We start from the raw sequence: 22,914 nt of genomic DNA, 5'->3' as shown, positions 1-22,914 counted from the left end.
ACACCAATCTGTGTAAATGAGTAGGACAGGGTCATAAAATGCGACTGAAAGTGTCCATCCAGTCCATATGCACGGTAACGGTAAATTTGGATATTATATGCATATGATAGCAAATACTGTATATGTACTTGTTGTGTACTTGAAATGTGTACTTCTTGAAAATGGACAGCAAGCAATACGCCTCTTGAAAGCTGTGTAACACTCACAGCTCCCCTTTGGATTAATTGATTGCTTTTCAAATTAAATGACTCGAAGATTATCACATGGTAAGACTTGGCTGTATTGTTACCGTTTGATGTTCATTTACTGTATATGACAACATTTCCGGTGAATACATGTGGCTTCCAATGTGTCGTGCAATATGATAATGCTGGCTTGGTGTGTTTACTTTAAGATAAGAGATACAACTTTAAAATTATAAAATGTATCAGTGAACTACTTTCATTAATCTTAGTTAATGTTAGAAATGGAATCTTATTGTAAAGTGTTACCATTTAAATAAATCCAAACGGTCATGCTTAAAGATGGCCATCTTTAAATATCTACACACAGGTTATAGCATTGAAATTAGACGCGTATGTATATTGTATGTATACTCTCACACTTTATTTGCTTCTATCTTAGAACACTCGATTAATTAAAATAACAAAATGTGTTGTGACAATGAAAGCATTTGTCTCAAAAGCATTAAACTGCACACGTATGTCAAAGCGAGACGCAGTAAATGCTTATGCTTTTATTTGACGCTTATTCATATAAAGCAATTTCATGTTTCGGATAACTTGCCTGCAGCAGCTCACTTTGTGTCCTCTGCTATTTTCCATATGCGTTGTCCATAGAAATGGGTTATTCGCTACTGTAAAGCGATGTGACTGGGTTTCCGTGCCCAGATGTGACTAATCCTTAATCAAATTCGTTGTTGATTATGTTCATTATCGCTATTTATTGATTTTATCGATTAGTTGTTGCATCCTTATTTACGTTTGTCTGGAGAAATAAGTCTTATACATCAGGGATAGCTTGAGAAATTATGAGAGAATTAAAATTTTTGGGTGAAATATCCTTTTAATTAGACCTTTAGGTTTCACTAAGGGATTCTGTAATGTCTTTTTTGTTAAGGGCTTTGTTTTTACCCGGGCCCTAGCTCTTAACCATAGACTGTTAAAAAAAATGGACGTAGTGTCAGTGAGTTTCCGAAGAGCATGTTTGAAGCCTAAAACCCGGCCATTGCCATCTTGGCAGTGCGTGGCAAAGAGGCGGGACGTGGGTGGAGCTGGGGTGCCTATTTGCTGAAACCACACCCACCTAGCTCGACCATAGTGGCAATCCACCTGTGACTCACATGGCCACGTCCTTAATTATGCAGAACTTTAAGGTTTAATGTAATTACAACGGATAAGTTATAAACAAATTCACCCCCCTCACAGTTGTCATGAAGGGAAAAATTAGCTATATAGACCAAAACATATTGTAAACATATTTTTTTCTGCTGTAAAGTTTTAGTTAAAGATTAAGTTATTTATCAGATACAGATTTGACTCCCTTTTGGAGCCTATCTCTAGCAGTCAGTCGATGAATTGCAGTTTGTTGGTGCAACCAACCCTTAATCTATGAATAGTCAAATTCCATATTGAATGCCGCTAAAAATAGGTCAGATACATGCTTTCCTTGTGTTATGATCATTGCATTACACTTGAGCTCTTGAGTTCACTTGAGTTCAAACCTAATAGCCTATTATTAACTGATTTCCTTAAAAGTTAGTCCACATGAGTCGGCACAATAAGGTATTATTATTTTATACCACAGCAACCACTTGCGTGTCCAGGTTTGAACACACTTCTTGTGTATGAAAAGTACATTATCCTTATCGTTAGGCATTAAATTAAACTATACTGATATATACTTATACTTAGGATGTTGATATAGCAACTGTTCAAGTGTAAAGTAAGTTTTATTCATAATGTTTCTCCTTTAATGCGATATAACATTTCATACCGTATTGTCCCTTATAACGGTAGTATAACAAGCCTAAGCAAGCTTAATTGTTATACTAGTTTGACATGAAATAGAAGAAAAGTGAAAAGTTGTGTGTAAGCTTTCAAAATCCTTCTTCACCTTGTTCGTCTTCCGAGTCTTTTCTCCAAAACCTTTTTTTCCGCGAGTGCCAGAGAAAACCAATACATGCAAAACCTGTGGTACAAATGATTTTGTTTTGCTGCAGATACACAATTTTCAAGATAATATATTCATTTCAAAGTCAGTTTTATTTATATAGCGCTTTTTACAATACAGATAGTTTCAAAGCAGCTTTACAGTGATAACAGGAAAATAATGTAACATTAACATGATGGTAATTTAAACAGCCTTTGTAAAAATCTATGGCAAAATATTAAATGAGCAAAAAAAAAATGGCAAAAGACTAACTAGAAGCACTATCGTTTAATCGACTAGTTGGCTAGTCTATTTGTTAGTCTATTGATATAAGAACTATTGTTATCAAGTACTTTGTTAAAGCTATATATTTTTTTAAAGCAATATAACATTTTGCACTGGTAGATCATCGTTTGTAAAGAGTATAACTGGTATCACCGTACGTAACAGGTGCTTTGAAGTGACGGAGGCCTGTCTGTTCTGTCATAGCAGCATTCGATACATTTTCCTGCTGCTGTTTTTCCTATCAAAGCTGTATTAAACTGAGTGGCGTGGCAAAACATCATCATCCCAGCAATGCGCTTAGCAATATAGACAGCTTAAAGGGTTACTTCAGCGAGTAGCATTAAAGGGGTGGTTAAACACTTTCTTTCGAAGGCTTGATTGTGTTTGTGGGGTGCACTGTAACCTGTTCATGCTTCGTTTTTAAAAAAAATTCATTGTTTCATATATTTGACTTTTATTCTACACTGTTCTGTCACTCCTTGTAAAAACGGTCTGATGGTTTCCGGGTTGTATGAAGCCAGTCCCTCAAAAATACGCAGTGGTCTCCATTTGGTTAGCTGGCCCATTTTCCAGTCTTCTCCTCCGACTAGAGCCCTGCGCGGGACTGTTTTCTTCATCCCGCTCCCGCCCGCACCCGCCGAATTTCTGAACATTACCGCCCGCTCCCGCAACGTATGTGTTACACTCCCGCCCGCTCCCGCAATATGTATGTCCACTCCCGCCCGCACCCGCAAAACTCTGAGAATTTATTCCCGGACAAGAATAGAGATGCATTGATTTTTTGTCTTCTCCCGTCCCGCAGGAGAAAAAAAAACACGTATTTGTATTGATATTATTAAAGAGATTCATGGGGTTGTTTGTTTCGTTTCCCTGGCCTGCATGTAAAAAAAAAAAAAAAAAAAGACATTCAAATATGATTTCGTTTTTATCAAAAACTTTGCACATAAAAATAGACTGCTTTGCAAAACAGAAAACAGAAAAACAGATTGAGAAACAAAAAACAGATCCCAATTCGTCGGTCAGTTCCGACGTACGTCAAACGTGACCGACTGAAAGGAAACCTGAGAAAACATGCTTCAACAGAACGTAATGTGAACACAAAATAGCAAACGGACATTTAGAAACAATCCATTTCCACTCACTAAACTTCTATGTATTGTTTGTCAAAAACACCAAACAGTCAACTTGACCTGCAGGGAGTGCTGAGCGTTTTTGGTGAGGTATGATCAAGTAGCTATGTATTTGCCAGCTGCGCAATATGTGGATACATATAACGTTATACCGCATGATTTTGCCTACCAAAACAATTGAGAAACTTCTCCAAATGTCAGACTTTCCTTGCTTAGCTTTTGTGCTGTAAACACCTCGTTTGAGGTTCTTTTCTACATCATCTATTGACGACATCTCCATCATGTTGTTAGGCAACCTCCCTATCCCGCCGATTCCCGCAGTGTTTTTTTTAGCCGCCCATTCCCGCCCGCAGCAAAATTCAAACCGCCCGCTCCTGCGAGATTTACGTTGGGTCCCGCGGGACCCGGCGGGACTCAATCCCAATGCAGGGTCATTTATCTTTTTTGGCCAGAGGCTAGAGGCCTCTACAGCCAGTAGTAGGCGCTAGTTCTTCATGTTTTACACCCGCTGATAGGGGTGGGATCTCACTCACAGAATGTAAAATGAGCACGGCCGCTCAGGCATTCGTAACGGACTGGTGCGGAGCAACGCGAGTGTTTTCAATGAATTCCTATGAAAGTTAAAGGGTTACTTCAGCGATTTAGCATTAAGCTTTGTATCAGTAGAAACCCGGCAGTATATTCAAATTATGGTACTTTTCCTCCTCATATACCCCTGAGATGAGATAATTATGCATTTTATATATTGATACATTATGCAAAATCCTCCAATGATGCAAAATGACAATATTTGCGTCATCTGAGGATTTTTTGGCCAGAGGCTAGAGACTACAGGAGCTAGTTCCGCATGTTATCAACCCGCCCATAGGGGATGGGATCTCACTCACAGAATGTAAATGCGCACAGCCGCTTGGCTCGGGCATTAATAACGGAGCAGTGCGGAGCAAAGTGAGTGTTTCAACTTTTCAATGAATTTCTATGAAAGTTAAGCTTCCTTAGGCATGATCTTAAAAAGACTGGACACGTGCCGTGAATGACTGCCGCGCTTACCTCAGCTCTTCGCTCTCGTGATGAATGAAATCTGACTCCTGCTGCGTTTGCGCCGTGACTTTCGTTCGGCTCACTCACACTTTATTGAAAAGACACGTTCAGTTTTTAACTGTAGTGTCTATCTCTCTAACTGAATGAAATGATTGTATTACTATATGCAAATCAAAATGACGGTGGGGTGGAGCCACGGTGGGCAAGTGATAACCAGTAGCCGGGGCCTCGTAGGGCAGCGAAGCAAGTGCATTCTGGGAGTTGTCTTTTATCCACATGAGACAAAAATACTGAAATATGAACTGAAAACGCACCGTGAATGACTGTGTTTGTGAATGAATGACAATGTGGCCATGAATGCCTGCTTTCTATAGTGTATTTTTCTTTTAGGAATTTCATGCATTATAAGCGCGTAACTTGCAAGAATGAGTAAAATTATGCACATTACCTGCAAACATTGATGCAACTCCCTTCTGAGATAATGACCATAATGACTAGAAATCAGCTTCTGTTCTGTTTTGATATAATCGTTCAGTTGGTGAGTTGGGATCTTGTGACTGTGGCAGGGATGAATGAGCTCCTGAAGAACGCATCTGGCCCAAACATTTTCTTCAGCAAACACAAAGCTACGTTTCATACGCGATTATACATGAAGATTTTGTAACCACGCTTTTTTTCTGGAGTTCACATAAACATAGGATTCCTTCTGTGGAACACGAGAGAAGTTGAGGCCAAACAAGACTGTTTGTAATTACCTGCGGACAATACATTATCCCGCTGCTTATACGGCTACTTGCCAAAACGAGAAAATAAATTATCTCAATAGGTCTTTAAAAATGATTTTGCTCCCGTTCCGTGGCTTCCACTGGCAAAATAAGTAGTTCACCACACAGATAGAACTTGACAGTTTCAGGTGTTGCGTGGTCTAAGCTATAAGAACATGCTGTAATTATCATTTCAAATGGCAAAGCTACCAGGCTCAAAACATCTTTTCTTCTGTAATGCCAAAATTGCAAGTAGGCTATTTGACTTTAAATGTCTATCTAAGGCTATCTTCGTCTTTGAATGTCTATCTAATCGCATTTCTGCAGCGATTCCAAACGGTAGTAAACAAAGTTCTTCCACTTTTTGCGCTGGGTAAAGGATGCTAATAGCCAGGCTCTCATTGGCTAGCTGTTAGCCAATCAGAGTCAAGCAGCTTAGCTCGTTGAATATTAATGAGAACTGGCGCAAATCGAGACTTCAAAACTTCCTGCAGGCTTTCTATACCACGCTAGAATGGCTTGAAACAAGGTAAACAAAGGTGTTTTGAACTTCATGTAAAACATCTTGTGTTTCTCAAGAAATAAGGTCATGGATTTTTGAAATAACATGAGGGTAAGAAAATGAGGACAGAAATGTAATTTTGGGGTGAACTATCCCTTTTATAAAAAGATAAAAAAGGATCATAAAAAAATCTGTTCTGAAGGCATATGATGAGGTTTGGTGAAAAACAAACCAAAATGTAATCTATTTATCAACCTAAATATTTAATAATAATCTTGACCTCAGCCATTGCTCTCCTGTGTGCAATCATAAGAGTGCATGAGAGCAGCAGTTAATGCTGTCACGTCCAGGAAAAGCACACCAGCGCACCATTCTGAGAAAACATGATTAATAAAAGCAGAACAAAAAACACAGCCTATAAACCCCTAAAAAAAGTATGTGTATTTTCGATACACTTGTGTCACGATTCGATACTATCACACAATACTAAACTCCCGATACTTCTCAATATTTATCATGATATTTTAAGCCAAAAAAAAAGAAGATAAAGATTGTCATTCTGTTTAGTAGCCTAATTTTTAGGTTTTTCTAAATTGCTGAAATAAATTCATATTCATTTCTCCTGATCAACTTTGTCTCTTTTTTTTTGCTGTCTTGCAAGCATTGGAATTTCTTTCAGGAAATTCAAATATATTTTGTGCATTGTTTCCAACCAATTTGACTGTTGCTTGAAGAAGAGCTTTATCTCCTTTATTAGCTTCATCCCTGTCTCTCTGTCTCCCCTTCTGTCTTTGTATAGGACCGGGTGTATGTTCAGCAGAATAATGTAGAGAACGTCTATAATCTAGGTCTCATCATCTTCAGAGACCAGGTGGTTCGTTACGGTTGCATTCGGGACCATCTAAGGCAGACCTTACTAGACATGATTGCCCGTGAAAGAAAAGGAGAGGTGGTGGACAGGTGGGTGTCTTCTTGTTTTGGCCCACACATAATGTGTGGTAGCATAGCAGATGTACAATGCAGAATCATTAGGCATGTTGATTTTCTGATCATATTTTTTTTCCAGGCCCATTTTACCAATTCTAAACCACATTAATCTTTTCTTCGCCACCTGTTTTTGTCTGACCCTGCTGACCCAATGAGCATTTCACTCTCCAGTGGTCATGCCTTAACTGCAATTTCTTGTATTGCATTAGTATTGCATCCTTCTCATGGGCATTTAACTCTTTCCCCGCCAGCGTTTATAAAACAAAACAAAAAAAAAGAATATTTTGTTGTATGAACATCTGAGCATGCAATATATCAAAAGAAAGAGCAGACCGTCTTATGGGTAAATATGGGTAAGTTTAAAAAAAAAAAAGCAACATTTTGAACAAAAAGCTGAGGAAATCACGTTTTTTTCAAAGACTACACCAGATCAGATTCAGAGCGATGATCAAACACAGATGGAGTAGATCGAGTCCATCAACACCCCAAAAGCTTCAAAGTCCTAGGGCCCTATTTTAACGATCTGAAACGCAAGTGTCAAAACGCGAAGCGCAAGTAACTTTGTGGGCGGGTCTCGGCGCTGTTGCTATTTTCCCGGCGGGATAAATGGCTCTTGCGCCCGGCGCAAATCTAAAATGGGTTGGTCTGAAGTAGCTTCATTATTCATAGGTGTGGTTTGGGCGTAACGCGAATAAACCAATCCGAGCGTCATCCAACATTCCCTTTAAAAGCAGGTGCGCAAGTTCCATTATGGATTGCTATTATTATGGCGTATTTACCAGGCGCACGCCAGGAGCGGTTCACAGCCGAGGAGACTGATGTTCTTGTAGAGCAGTGAAAGACAGAGAAGTGAAGTTGTAATGTTGTACATTATGGTAAAGGTGATTTCACAGTCTTTTTTTTTTTTTTTCAGTCTTTCAGTTTTTTCAGTTTTTCAGTCGATTTTTGTTCCTGGTTCTTGACGGACAAACCAATTTGTCAGATGTCCTTATATACATATATGTCTTGCCACTATTGGACAAACAGGTCTTATCCTTAATTATTACAATTAGCCTGAATCATTTGTAAGCTAGATTTATGCCTATATTTTTATTATATATATTATATATATTTTTTTAGTGTAACAATTTATGATTTGCAAAAATAACTGTTGCATCTGTGTAGATTACATGAGCAAAGTGTATGCGCGTTGTGCACGCTATACATTATGGTCAAGCATGCGCCCTTAAAATAGCATAATGAACAACGCGCCACTGACTTTAGACTAGGTTTTTTCTGGTCAGTGGCGCAATTGTTTAATGGAACAGCAAAATAGCACCAGGGATTGTTTGCGCCGGAACACGCCTCCTTTTTTGCGCTGACCCGCCCAGGGAGCGCAAGTGCATTCACTAGTTTAGCGACGTGCTTCTGTGGAGGGAAAAGCGCGCTTTGCGCGGGTGCAAAATAGGAATGACACATGCGTCGGTGTACAAAGTCAATTGCGCTGGGTGCAAGATAGGGCCCCTAGAGTTAATAATTTTTTACTTTTCTTTTTTGGCTCATTTCATCTGTTAAAGAAAACATGCCTAATAATTCTGCACACCGGATTATAAGACGTTTTTCATATCCAGCCTTCATGAACAATTATATATCATGTATTAATGATTAAATACAAAATTAATAGTAGTTATTAAGATTAATGTGGTTTGGAATTGGTAAAATGTGCCTGGAAAACAAATATAATCAGAAAATCAACGTGCCTAATAATTCTGCAAGCACTGTAGACCATGCAGAAATCTTCGCATGATTCATCATAGCATAAGTTTTTTGCCAAGTACATTTTATAAATCCTAATATGAGCCTCATATGTAGTGTTTTTGTGCACACACAACATTAATGCATCTGGCTGGGAAGGTCTGAGTTTAAACCCTGGAATGAACTGTGGTGTAAAAAGTACTGAGAAATTCAACATAAAAATAGGTAATGTGTCAGAATTTTATATTGAAATATTAAACGTCAAACTTGCCAATCACACTTGAGTGAAGGTGGAAAAAGAAATTCCACAATTACCATATTGATCCGAATATAAGACGGTTTTCTTCCGTTTGGCGTTTAGCGTTTGACCTCTGACTTCAGGGAGAAACTGCTGTGTTTTCAGCGTTATATGATCAGCCTAAGGACAAAACATTCATATCCCCCTGGATCAGATAGGTAATGCGGATCAAACACCTGTGCTTTTTGACATGCCAGCATCTGCCACTGAACATAAAAAGGGTGAGAAATCAGTCATAAGCTATGGAAATGCCAAATTTCGAAAAAAAAATCGCTTAATTCGCAAAAAGTTTTTACGCTTGCTTGATGTGGTTTTTGACTTGTGCGAAAAAGAGTTAATGCGAATAATGTGAGTTGGAAACGAATAAATATGCTGAATAAATTCTGATGTAGTAAACATTAAACCCACATGACTAATCGGCTGTTTCCGCTGATGGGGACTTTCTAAATCATTTAATGTACTAAGACAGTGATATTAAAAAAGACCAAACTTAGTAAACAAAATACTAATAGAGCATACTATGTGCAGAAAAGCAGATGAGCCCAGAATATGACGAAAGAAAGCACATTTGTGTTCATGCTGAGAGAGCTTGTTGGAATAGTTCTCCCACTGTGTTTATGACAGCAAATCACTAAACCTGCCTGTGTTTTATTAATAATGAATAACATATTTTGTCTTTTTTATACCTGTTGGTCCATTAAGCCTCATTATAAGCATTTTCTTGGTTTTCTATGGGTGGAAAACGAAGACTTATACTTCGTTTTTTTACACACAGTCGAACACACAGCCTTGCAAAGTATACTTCTTTTGACTTGTACACGTACACAGGCGTTCAACGACAACTTCAGGTTATTTTTACGGTAGCTATGCCATAAACAGTTTATTTATGAATGTGATTGTTTTTACCAGTATTTACCATACTTTGAGTACAAAAATAAAACATTTAAATATGGATTTCTTTTCTCAAATAAAGCATTTTCTTTAAAAGACAAGATTTGGTCTTCGAAAAGCCTTTTTCCAAAAGGTACTTCTTGAAAAGGGAGGGTCGTCTTATATTTGGAACAATACGGTAATTGTACTTAATGATTTATTTACTTTTTTTTTTAATAGACTCCTTAAATTAAAGATAGTGGGGTTTGTTTCAATAAAGGTATAGTTCACCCAAAGATGAAATTTCTGTCATCATTTACTCACTCTCAGGTTGTTCCAAACCTGTACAACTTTCTTCTGTGAAACATAAAATAAGATATTTTGAGAAATGTCTCAGTGTTTTTTGTCCATACAATGGAAGTCAATGGTAAAAAAAAAAACCTGTTAGATTACCAACATTCTTCAAAATACCTTATTTTGTGTTCTGCAGAAGTAAGAAAGTCATAGAGGTTTGGGATGACATGAGGGTAAGTAAATATGACAGAATTTTCATTTTTGGGTGAACTATAGCTTTATGGTCTCTTTATTGCATACAGTATACTGGTATGAAAATTATGATATTGTGACAAGTTTACAAAGCATTAGCATGGGTAAGTATGAGGAGCCCAATAATAGGGATAAGTTCGTCCTCTAAATGTAAAACTGAATGTCCATAAAAAAATAAATGCATTGCTTATTTTTTGCTTAACAGCGACATAAAAGATACTCAAAACTGAACTGATATATAACCTGAATAGGGCTTCATGGTATATAGAAATGATCGAAATATTGCAAATTTACATATCATGATATGCATATCACAATGGCTTACAATAACTAAATTATTTTAATACTTCAAAAGATTACGAAAAGTATTTAGGTCGATGCAGACAGTAGAGCGTATGACTGTTACATGTGTGACATGCTTTTATGTTATCAGGCGCAATGAGCAAAGTTCTCACGTCCACAGGAAGTTACTGTATATATTTTTTCACTTTTTTTCTTCAATATTGTGCAGGGCTGAAACAACCTTTTACAGATCTTTCTTTATACAGTCAAACCAAAATGTATTCAGACACCTTCCACATTTTCTCACATTATCACAGTTTATTTGCTAAAGTTTAGAAAATGGTAATAAAATCTGACAAGAACTAACTGAGTTAAACTGTGTCAGAGCAACATGATCTTGATAATGTCAGATAACTTTGATAGAAAGGTATGTAATGGATTAAAATCAACCAATCAGCTGTCAGCTGTTAAATTTAAGCACACAATTAGATAATACCAATTTTGGTCAACCAATGACCAAGCAATGCTTCATTTTGTTCAGTCTGTGGTGTAAAAGATCGCATTACCAATTAAAGAGAAAACACTAAAGCACAACATGGTCAGGTGTGGTCAAATTTGTATACATTTTACTGTTAGTCACTGTATGAAGATTTTTTTGGGTATAATATGTCATTGTTTACTTTATTTAGCTATCCTCACTAATAACTGAACTATAGTGTCCTGCACCCATTAGTAAAAAATGATATCTGGTGTCTGAATAATTTTTTATTTGACTGTATACTTCAGTTTCAGTTTTATGTAATCTTTTTCATTTTCTTTTTTCTCTTCTATGCCACAGAATGCTTTCTCTCTCTTGTCTGTTTTTGATGTGACGTGAGAAAAGGGTTGGCGGTCGCCGTATAGAAGCAGAAGGCATTTCCGTATAAAGCTAATATTTGGATATGTAATATTTCACTGCATGAAGGGGAAAAAAGCGCAGATTCCATATTTTGAATTTAAAATAGTGGCACAAAATATTTGCCCAGCCCTAGTGGGGCCAGTGAAAATTTTGGCAGGGCAAGTAAAAATGTTAACCAGAAAAAAATCCTTAGTGTTGAGTAATATTGTTTATACTCTGAGGAACGATACAGGTATGACATTTTATATCGTTTTAATTTATAGTTGCATAAAGGGCATCTTGCACAAAAATAAGAATGCGTTCAACAGGGGCGCTTGTGCGCTTGCTACAGACAGACAATGAATTATATGTGCTTGTAATAGTGAATAAAAACATATCCTGCATCTAAAGCTGTCAGGAAATAGTGAGAAATTATTAAATGAAAATTAGCAACAACGCGTATTATATTTTTTATAATAATTGTATTATATTATAATCATCTTTTAGATGTATTTTTTTGCTCCCTTGTTTATGTGAAGGATCCAGTTTATTTAGGTACACCTTGCTGGTACCGGCTTGCCTTTTGGTCTATATTGACATGATAGTATTACTCAGTTGGCACGTTATCCTGCTGAAAGTAGCCATCAGAAGATGATACACCGTGGTCGTAAACGGATGTTCAGCAACAGTTAGGCTGGGGCATTTAAACAATGCTCAATTGGTAAATTTCCCTCACCTTTACACCACCAGAAGCCTGAACCACTGATACAAGGATGGATCCATGCTTTCATGTTGTTTACGCCAAATTCTGACCCTACCGTCTGAATGTAACAGCAGAAATTGAGACTCATCTGACCAGGAAATGGTTTTCCAGTCTTTTATTGTGCAGTTTTGTTGAGCCTGTGTGAATTGCAGCCTCAGTTTCCTGTTCTTAGCCGACAGGAGTGGCAGGAGTGATCTCTGATTTTCAAAATTCATGTCTGGCAAGTGTTTTATAATGGACTTGCGAAAGAAGTGTGTTTTGGAGGGTTAGTGGTGTTTACGTACATATTGCCATCTCGCTCTGCCTCTGACAGAGGAACTGTTCACAGATGATGTCTACACGCTTCAGATCACTGAGTTTGGACACATTTAGAATGTGTTTATTTTGATGTGTTTAGTAATTCTGAATGTATCTGTATCGTAGCTCTATGCAGTCATGTCAAGGTGCCTGATATTATAGTGGTCTTTTACCATCTCCATGTGGTCCATCAAAACCTACACATTGAATGATGTTCACTAAAGGGAACCTTTTCATAGTTCCTAGAAATATTGGCGGAAGTATCATTTTGGCATGCTCGCACCGCAGGAACTAGGAATGATTTTAGTACTAGGAACTCCTTTTGGGGGAACTAATTTAGTTCCTACTTCAGAGTAGGGTCTAACCCAGCACAATAGGAACTCCTTACTGACACACACCGATTATAGCCTATATATTTACTCCACGAACTAACTCTACGAACATGGAAAACAGTGATAGATGGACCTCTCAAGCTTTATGCTAAGTAGACACTCCAACGCAACTTTGAAACGCTAAGACTTTCTCTGTATACAGTTCTAATAACGTATTAGACAGGACTGTTAAACATTTTTCGATCAAAATTACTGATTTTGTGGTGTACATTTCCAGAAATTTGCAAACAAGTTTTTTATATAATTAGGATACCATATTTATCATATTTTGTATTATGTTAGATGCCCAATAGTCATACATGACAATAGAACAAACAAAATGCATAAATCTTGCTTGCCTTGGTATCTAGTCCAGTGTACTATAAGCTAACATGATGTTGTTTTTATATTGTATCAGTGCATTCTATGGCACCTTGATTCACGCTCACTTTAAAACGTGAACGACCAGCTGGCAGAGCATTCTGCTTGGTCTTAAAGCCTTCGCAAACGGATATGTTCCTAAACCAAACAATGATTTGAATGATTCATTCTCAATTTAGAGTTTATTTGTATGGTCAAGACTCCTTGAGCACGTGAGTTACTGCAAATGCATAATCAACATTATTATCGGCAAGGCAAATCAGCATAATTTGTCATATCCAGCCGATGTTTACATTTTAAGCCTTTAATCGGCCTATTCTGATGATTCACTGATAATATCGTGCATCCCTAGTGCGGATCCAATAATGACTCATGTCCCAAACTTGTTCACTCAAGACATAACTGCCAAGACGGACATTTTGGCATAATTGTGTATTTGATCATTCAAGGGCAAAAAGTCTAGAAATGGAACACATTTCACTATTCATAGTTTTCAGTCACGTGACTGTTGCAGAGCCTTGGAGGGCAAAACCGCCATAGAACTCCATAGATCTGCAGCACAAGCCTGTCAAATTTCCATTTTAAAACAAAAATCTGTGAACAAGATGCACGTTTTGGGCACTTGTGATCCATATACAGCACCTGCTGCAGTATGTCAATCACTAAAAACAGCGGGAAGTTTTTAAAGCGCTTAACGTGAAAAACACTATAGGGTGAGCAGCACCAATAAGGATTCAATTGAGCAAAGTTTAATGCTAATCTAGGATTTGTTGATATGGGTTTTATTTTAAATCGAGTTGTTGCACTACTTAATTTTAAACACAGATTAATTACACAGTAAACCCATTAATTATAGAGCTGATCAAGCAGCAGACGGAGGGGGAACTGACGACTAAATAATCTGCATTAGTGCAACCCACACTTAAAGTGCCATATTGTACTAAAACAGTGATATTAAAAGATCACATTCAGGTTACACCTTTTTGACTATATACAGGTGAGTAGATGAGCCAAGAATATGAACGCAACATGTTTTCTGTATAATGGTTTTCGATGGGAAAATGCGCTTGCAGTGAAACCTTGTGTTGCATTAATATTCTGTGTTCATCTGCTTTCCTGTACAAAGTATGCATCATCAATAAGGTGTATATTGAATTAGTTTTTTGTATTTTACCATCTTACTGCATTAATACTGACTACAAACCTGATAAAAATGCCTGTTGGGCAATGGAGGAGAGCTTTGTTTTGCCCTCCAGGTAGGCGTTTCTATAAGCGTGTGACGTCACGTGAAAACTATGAATACTTGCGACAGGCATGCACAGAATCCGCAGCCATCAGTCTGTGTGTCAGTACTGAATTGAGTTTGTGGTATACAGCGCTTTTATTAACTCTTTTTTTTTTTTGTGCTATCAGGCATATACTTTTTATTTGGTCATTCATCAATCTTGTGTTATCACTTCGCCCTGTCCTTGGCGAAACGGCAGGTGAGAAAGATTCAATGGTGTATAGGTCTGATAATGGATTGTTCCGCTTGTGACATGATGTAATTAGATGTAATTGTAAAAAAGTAATTGAATTCACAAACAATCTGAGATTTACAAAAGTTGATTTTGTATAAATTTGTATAAAAGTTGATTTTGTATAAATTCGTTGGCAACCAATCGGAGTGTAGAAGTGCTCCACTTGAGATGATCCCAGAGAACGCAGTCCTGTAAACTTTGGTTCCAACCTCATTAGTTCCCAAGCAAAATGGAGGAGAGGTTGATCATTGCTGCGGTGGGTTTGAGAAGAAGCCAGTCAACACTATTTATAGGCAATATTTTTGTGCTAGAACACTTGTTTTTCAGAAGGAATGCAATTAATTTGCTCAAAACAACACTGATTTGACCAATTGCATTAATGCTGCACTTCAACCAGGACAGTTATTGTAATGTTGGCTGCACACAAATTAATGTTAATTAAAGACAACGGCTAGTAAAAGTCGCCTATAAACTGCATGTTTAAACTCGTATAAAATTAACAATGAACACAAAAGCCGCACCACACAAATGGTTTTTAATATTTGTATTTCGTAAGCAAACATGTAACTATAAGTTCTTTCCGTCGATCAATTTCTTACTTTAACGTTTAAAAGATTTCATGAGGTTAACTTATACCCTTCTTGTGGTCAGTCTGCACAAATAACTCCTGCTTGTTTGCTTTGCAGCCCCTTTAAATGCATACAAAAAAGACCAAGCATTCGATCTACGTCAGAGCACCAGTGTGCCCACGAATCTTTGTACAGCGTCATTGGCAGGGTGTAAATGCAGAGTAATAGAATATGTTTATTCAGGGCCTGCATTTACCATGCCTTCTTTCCCTCCCTCTCTCTCTTATTATGATGAGCAATTGGCTTTACATCAGCACATCGCGTTTGCTCTACAATCCAGCTGCTCACTGTGGTACAAGACTTTTGCTCTCGTTTCCGGACAGTTGACTGAATTGTCACGTCAATTGTCAAGTCTTGACAATTTAATCATTCAAGCGATTTTAATCCATTTGGTACTCGTGTGCGCACATAAAGCCGCCTTGCAAACAGCTTGTGAGTACCAAATTGTTCTTTCCGCGGCTTATTGCGCCTAAACTGCCAAATACGCACATAAAATGATGTCAAAAGAATTGGTGAGTATGCCCATAAAGTCGGTTATGTCTTAAGTGAATGTAAAAGTGACAACCGCCTAATAATCCTAATATCTGTCTGTGTTAATCAAACAACAAAAGACTGCTCTCACTGCTCTTGACTGGATAACTTTTGCAACTTTAATTTTAAGGATTAATCTGTTTTTAAATTAAAGACTCCAGTGTTATTTTACAATTGATTACTTTATTCAATTTATGTAGAATTTCTTTGCCTGAATACTACTTTTAGACCTGCCTAAAAAAAACATTAATGTGTGTCTTTATTCTATTGTATTTATTTGTGCTACTGCTTGTCATTTATTTATTATTTTGCTGACTGCTTACTCACTGTTTGTAAATTCAATTCATATTTGAAATCAAGCTCCCTTGGTGCTGTAAGCTATTGTGCAAAATAAAAAAATAAAAAAAACATTGTAATACACACATACGTAGAGTGAGCAAACTTCAGGATTGAGGTGATTTTTTTTTATTTTTTAAGTGTAAAAAATAAATAAATAAATTCTTAGTTTACATCTATATACTGTCATGGAACATTATGGCATGAATATTTTCCTTAAAAATTGTGGGAAAATGTATTCGTAAAAATGTGTATGAACCCTGAAACATGAAAAATGTCAGGTGTGACTCTAAAATGGCTCCAAGATTCTGCATGTTTAATGATAGGCCGCACTGAGTAAGCCAATTAGAGATTTTTGTCATTGCAGAAGATAAAGCCACCCGTTCTTTAGTTTTAGCATCTACATATATCTACATTTATGATTTGCTGCTTTCCACAACCATCAGACAATCAAAAAGTATTAAATGTAACAGGAAAAGTTATCTAACCGTAGGATTTTCTCATATAGATTGTAAATAAATGTTTGTCTTCATTCAGGGGAGCCGTTCGTAACGCTTGTCAGATGTTAATGATTTTGGGATTGGAAGGACGTTCCGTTTATGAAGAGGATTTTGAGGCCCCATTCTTAGAAATGTCTGCTGAATTCTTTCAGGTTTGTAAAGCTAGATTACACTTTATTACAGTAGTATTTATCTATTAGTTGGAATAAGTGGCATATAAACATTTAAACAACTAATATATCAGTGTTTCCCACAGGATTTTGTGAAAGTGTGGTGGGTGGACCTCGTCCCTGTATGGGGGTCCGGGGTCTTTTGTACATTTAAAAGTTAAATTCATCAATCTGGAACACTTTGAGAGTTTAAAATTAAGAGCCATATTCAGTGTGCAAAAAAAAGTCTGAACTTTAAAGGGGACTCAAACCTCTTTATAGTTGTGATATAGACTGTTACACTTCATACTACTACTACTACTAATGTTATAATATTCCTATGACATTAATAGCCATATATTGTAAAACAAATGTAATATAAAATGTAAACAAAAATAAATTATTAGATTTGTCCTAATTTCTATACATGCAAGAGATAACCCTGTCAGCTTTTATTTTGATGAAACTGCAGTCAGCTTTTACTTTGGCAGGAAACAAGTGAACAAACACGTCTCATTACAAATCTATAGAAATGCTGTAATCATCAACTATTAAAATGTGAGAATAATGCATAACTGGTGCCCTCTACGTTCCCAAATGCACGTTAAACTCAGCGCTTGCACAGATGGAGTTCACTGCATTCATTCACCGTGAACCAGTTTTGAGAAACGAAACCCGTGGAGCTGATCGCGTGAGCGAAGTGCGTGCTTAACTTTGCGCAGTCTTTTGATAAGGACACAAAGCCTTATCGCCCTTTCAAACTATTTTGTTTGACAGCAGTGGCTCAAAACATGACATTAAAGAACTTTTATGTTATGAGAAGTTAAAATATATTTTCAGCCACCACAGTCTGGGAATGGGAAGCACTGAAATCTATTTGTGGTGGTCAATGTTGATATTGTGGTGGGCTGCCTCAAATAAATCAATTTATGAGAAACACAGTATATATACACCGATCAGGCATAACATCCTAATATTTTGTTGGTCCCCTTTTGCTGCCAACACTGCCCTGACCCGTCGAGGCATGGACTCCACTAGACCCCTGAATGTGTGCTGGGGTATCTGGCACCAAGATGTTAGCAGCAGATCCTTTAAGTCCTGTAAGTAGTGAATTGGGGCCTCCATGGATCGGACTTGTTTGTTCAGCACATCCCACAGATGCTCGATTGGATTATGATCTGGGGATTTTGGAGGCCAGTCAACAGCTCATACTCGTGCTCCTCAAACCATTCCTGAAGCATTTTTGCTTTGTGGCAGGCGCATTATCTGCTGAAAGAGCCACAGCCACCAGGGAATACCGTTTCCATGAAAGGCTGGACATGGTCTGGGTGTACATGTACATGATTCCTCAGACCAGGCCACCTTCTGCCATTGCTCCGTGGTCCAGTTCTGATGCTCACGTGCCACTGTTGGTGCTTTCGGTGGTGGTCAGGGGTCAGCATGGGCACCCTGACTGGTCTGCGGCTGTGCCGCCCCATACGCAACAAACTGAGATGCTCTGTGTATTCTGACACCTTTCTATCAGAACCAGCATTAACTTCTTGAGCAATTTGAGCTACAGTAGTTTGTCTGTATGATCGGACCACACGGGCCAGCCTTCGCTCCCCCCGTGCATCAATGAGCCTTGGCTGCCCATGACCCAGTCGCCGGTTCACCACTGTTCCTTCTTGGACCACTGCAGACCGGGAAACACCCCACAAGAGCTGCAGTTTTGGAGATGCTCTGACCCAGTGGTCTAGCCATTACAATTTGGCCCTTGTTAAACTCTCTCAAATCCTTACGCTTGCCCATTTTTCCTGCTTCTAACACATCACCTTTGAGGACAAAATGTTCACTTGCTGCTTAATATATCCCACCCACTAACATGTGCCGTGATGAAGAGATAATCAGTGTTATTCACTTCATAATGTAATGCCTAATTGGTGTGTGTGTATAAATGATATAACCTAAAAATGAAAATGCTGTCTGCTTATAAATTATAAAATTGACTCATTAATATGTTATTCCGTATCTGATTGGGTTTATGTTGTTGTTGTAAGAATCTTCTCATTTCTATAAATGATTGGGTTCATGGTGACCACCAAGCAAGGACCAAAAGTCACTGTAAAGGCACATAAAAGTAGTCCAAAATAGTCCCCAAGAGGTACCCTTGGCAAGGAGACCTTTAAAGAAGAACTTTATACCTGAAGAGATTTTTTTGTTGTTATCTTGCATTCACAACTACTACGGAAACCCTGTGATGGCGTAATCTAGCATTGATCTTTTCTTTTTGGACAGTGCTTCTGCATAACTCAATAGCACTACAAACAAGAATGGAGGAAGCTGGAGATATGAGCCACTTGTGGTATTTTTGTTTCAAACGTTGTTTCGGTTTTGACCATTTTTTTCTACACTGCTGAGCTAAGTAGATCCACAAGTATTGTGACTTGTGTGGTTTCTGCTGACTTTGAAACAGCAGCCCCAGCCACATGATGTTGTTCAAAAGTCTTAGACTCACCCAGAATTTTTTTTTTACAGTATTTATATATTTTACTTAAGTTTGCCTGGAGGAAATATAAATGTACATTTCCAGACATTAATTTTGCCATTAACTGAAAAAATCCAGTGGGATTTTACTATGCACAAGGAGTCAGATGACAGACGTTATGGTTCACACAGAGATCTGATCTAACCACCATTGAGTCTATTATTACATGAAGAGTCAGACTAAATCCATAAGAACTCCGTCAACATCTCCAAGAAGCTTGGAGAACTACAAAACTACAACCTACAAACCTGCAGTACTGTGAACTGTTTTAGGCACTGTAAAGTGACCGTTTTCAAATATTAGCAAAAATTATTCTTACTTTGGAATTAGTAATCAGCACTAATGACTTCTCTTTTTGGATCTCTGCAACCATTGGTCACCGTTTGTCATTGCATAGAAAAGAGTTTATGTGAAGATTCTTCAAAGCATTTCTGAAACACATGGTTTGGAATGACATGATTAGAGTAAATAATGACTGAATTATGCATACATTTTCTTTGTAGTTTTTTAGTTAATTTTTAATTTTTTTGTGTATGTTTTTCAGATGGAAAGTCAGAAATTTTTAGCTGAGAACAGTGCAAGTGTGTACATAAAGAAAGTAGAGGCACGGATAAACGAGGAGATCGAGCGAGTGATACACTGTCTGGATAAAACGACGGAGGAACCGATTGTAAAGGTGGTGGAGAGAGAGCTCATCTCCAAACACATGAAGACTATTGTAGAGATGGAGAACTCAGGCCTGGTACACATGCTCAAGAATGGGAAGACAGAAGGTGCACTGCCCTCATCTCAGTCATTTAATCTTTACAGTTGTTTTACATCGGTAGTATAGCTTAGTGGTTAAAAAGCTGGAAAGAGAAAGTTTTGCATTCAAACTTCAGAATGATTATTTCTTGAGCCCCTTGAAAAGGTCCACTTATGTCATTTAATTTTTTGGGTTTTTTTCTTTGCCATTTTCCACCTTTTCTCTGAGACTGTTAAACAGGCTGTTTTAATGGGCCTTTGTACCTCTAAAATTGTGTGGGAATGCCTTCTATTATAATTAGCTAAGCTTTTTGTAATGTCAAATTAATATATATTTTTTTGTTATGTGTGAAGACGCATAAACTGAACCCTATTCATGCAGTAGGCTTGTTTTTCAATGCAGCCATCAAATACAGTGGAACAGAAAATGTTGCTTTACCTGGTGGCTCTTCTAGCTCATCACATTATATTCACATTGCAAGCTCTTGAGTGACTTAATGACTTGAGATCATTTATTTTGCCATGACGCTGTATATTACATTGCCGCCAGTGAACAGCAGTGCTGGAGACACTAGCTACGTTTACATGGACACTTTTTATTTCAATCTAAATTAAATCACTCCGATTTATAAATCTGAAGATAGTTTCACAGAATGGTAACATTACTTGTTTTATTTATTTTGACTGTGCTACTAGTCCGATTACAAATGGATTATGTATGGTCCATGTAAACGCTGCTTCTTATAGTATATTTCCTACTTTTATATTGCCTTACAGTCACTGAATACATGACCAGTCCAAGTTACTGTATTATACTGCTATTGTATAACACGTTTCTTAAATACTTATCTTTGTAGCTTAATATGTATTAATGAAAAACATAATGAGCATGAATTAAATATTAAATGAACATTAAATTAAAAGGTGGTTTTTAAACTTTTCCATGAGGGTATAAAGATAATATTCATGTTTGTGTGTGTGCACAGATCTGGCCTGCATGTACAAGTTGTTCAGTAGAGTGCCAAATGGCCTGAAGACCATGTGCGAGTGTATGAGCTCGTATCTGAGGGAGCAGGGCAAAGCTCTGGTGTCTGAGGAAGGAGAAAGCAAGAACCCTGTTGACTACATCCAGGTACCAAGATAAGAAATAGAACCATACCTACCTAGAAGAACGCAAAAGATTTCTGTCAAAACCTCCCTTTCTTTCTGCTTCCTTTCTGTAGGGTCTCCTCGATCTGAAGTCACGGTTTGATCGCTTCTTGCTAGAGTCCTTTAACAACGACCGTTTATTCAAGCAGACCATTGCTGGGGACTTTGAGTATTTCTTGAACCTGAACTCCCGTTCACCCGAGTATCTCTCGCTCTTCATTGACGATAAGTTGAAAAAAGGAGTGAAAGGAGTGAGTAATTTTCTCTAGTCACTTGATGAGTGGACACCTAACAACTGTCAGGGTTTTTGCTGAAAACTGTGATATGAGTGTGTAAATGTGAATGCGGTTTTCCTTTGCCATTTAAGGCTGGGGTGTCCAATCCTGGTCCAGGCGTGTTTAAATAGGATTGAAGATTAACTCTGTAGATAAAGATAGAATATGCATTCTTACAACTGTATACAACATATTACAATATAAACACTATCAAGTTACCATTGTCATAATTGATCCACATGGCTTTGAAACGTGAAGCGCTCATTTATTTAATGAAATCATAGCCTTTTTATAATAATCAGAATCAGGCAGAATCATGATTTATGTTTTTCCATCCCCAAAATATAAGATGCTTTGAAATGATCATTAAGACGCTTGTTATACCATTTAAGGTATTGAAGACTTTTTATGATCTTACATTTAAGAAAACTGATCCACAGGGATTTTTTTATTCGCACACGTGCTCCAAAATACATTGTACAGTTCGCACACATCTATTTATAGTCGCAAATGCAAGTGAAAGGTTGCACTGTCGAGCCCTGGTTAGTGTTTATCTGTTTGTAGATATTAAATCAGGAATAAATATATATGAATTCAGTAGTTAATATAAGGTGCATGTCTGTTGTTTGTCTCTCCCTTAGCTAACAGAGCAGGAGGTGGAGTCTATCTTGGATAAAGCCATGGTGCTGTTCAGGTTTATGCAGGAGAAGGATGTGTTTGAGCGATATTACAAGCAGCACCTGGCCAGAAGACTCCTCACCAACAAGAGTGTCTCTGATGACTCCGAAAAAAACATGATCTCAAAGCTAAAGGCAAGATCTGCTGCTGTACAGAGTAGAAGGTTAGTGTGCCTGTAATACTGGATATGTCTTATTTGATTTGTCTCTCGTTCCACAGACGGAGTGTGGCTGTCAGTTCACATCTAAACTGGAAGGCATGTTCAGGGACATGAGCATCTCAAACACAACAATGGATGAGTTTCGGCAGCACCTTACGTCAACAGGGGTGAGATACAAATGGTACTCAACCAGAATAAGTTGCAGTTACTGCTGCCGTTTTTTTTGCGGCAAATGCATTAACTCCTGTTGACTGTGTTATTACCATAGACTTATGACATGGACAAATGTCTCAGCACATTTTCGCAAATATATTCTCCTTGCCATAAAATAAAAATTATTGAAAAGGTGAATTACTCTGCATTAAGAGTGATAGCTTAGGTTTCTAAAATATGGATTAGTATGCTTTGTCCATATTGTGACCACATTATTTCATATT

The 22,914-nt window shown here is 37.6% G+C and overlaps 1 protein-coding gene across 1 annotated transcript in view; it reads left to right on the top strand.

Annotated features, from left to right (window-relative positions):
• Positions 1-22,914, top strand: part of cul3b (cullin 3b) — a 42,720-nt gene that overhangs the window by 6,775 nt on the left and 13,031 nt on the right. The window contains exons 4-10 of the mRNA XM_079823034.1: positions 6,673-6,833; positions 16,833-16,947; positions 20,016-20,244; positions 21,202-21,347; positions 21,439-21,615; positions 22,281-22,451; positions 22,537-22,644. Of these exons, the coding sequence (XP_079679160.1) occupies positions 6,673-6,833; positions 16,833-16,947; positions 20,016-20,244; positions 21,202-21,347; positions 21,439-21,615; positions 22,281-22,451; positions 22,537-22,644 (1,107 nt within the window). The remainder of the gene's footprint in view (positions 1-6,672; positions 6,834-16,832; positions 16,948-20,015; positions 20,245-21,201; positions 21,348-21,438; positions 21,616-22,280; positions 22,452-22,536; positions 22,645-22,914) is intronic.

The sequence above is a fragment of the Gobio gobio genome, assembly GCF_949357685.1.
Source record: "Gobio gobio genome assembly, chromosome: 8".
Lineage (NCBI taxonomy): Eukaryota > Metazoa > Chordata > Actinopteri > Cypriniformes > Gobionidae > Gobio > Gobio gobio.
The sequence above is the reverse complement of the archived record's forward strand: the minus strand, read 5'-3'. Positions and strand labels throughout refer to the sequence as shown.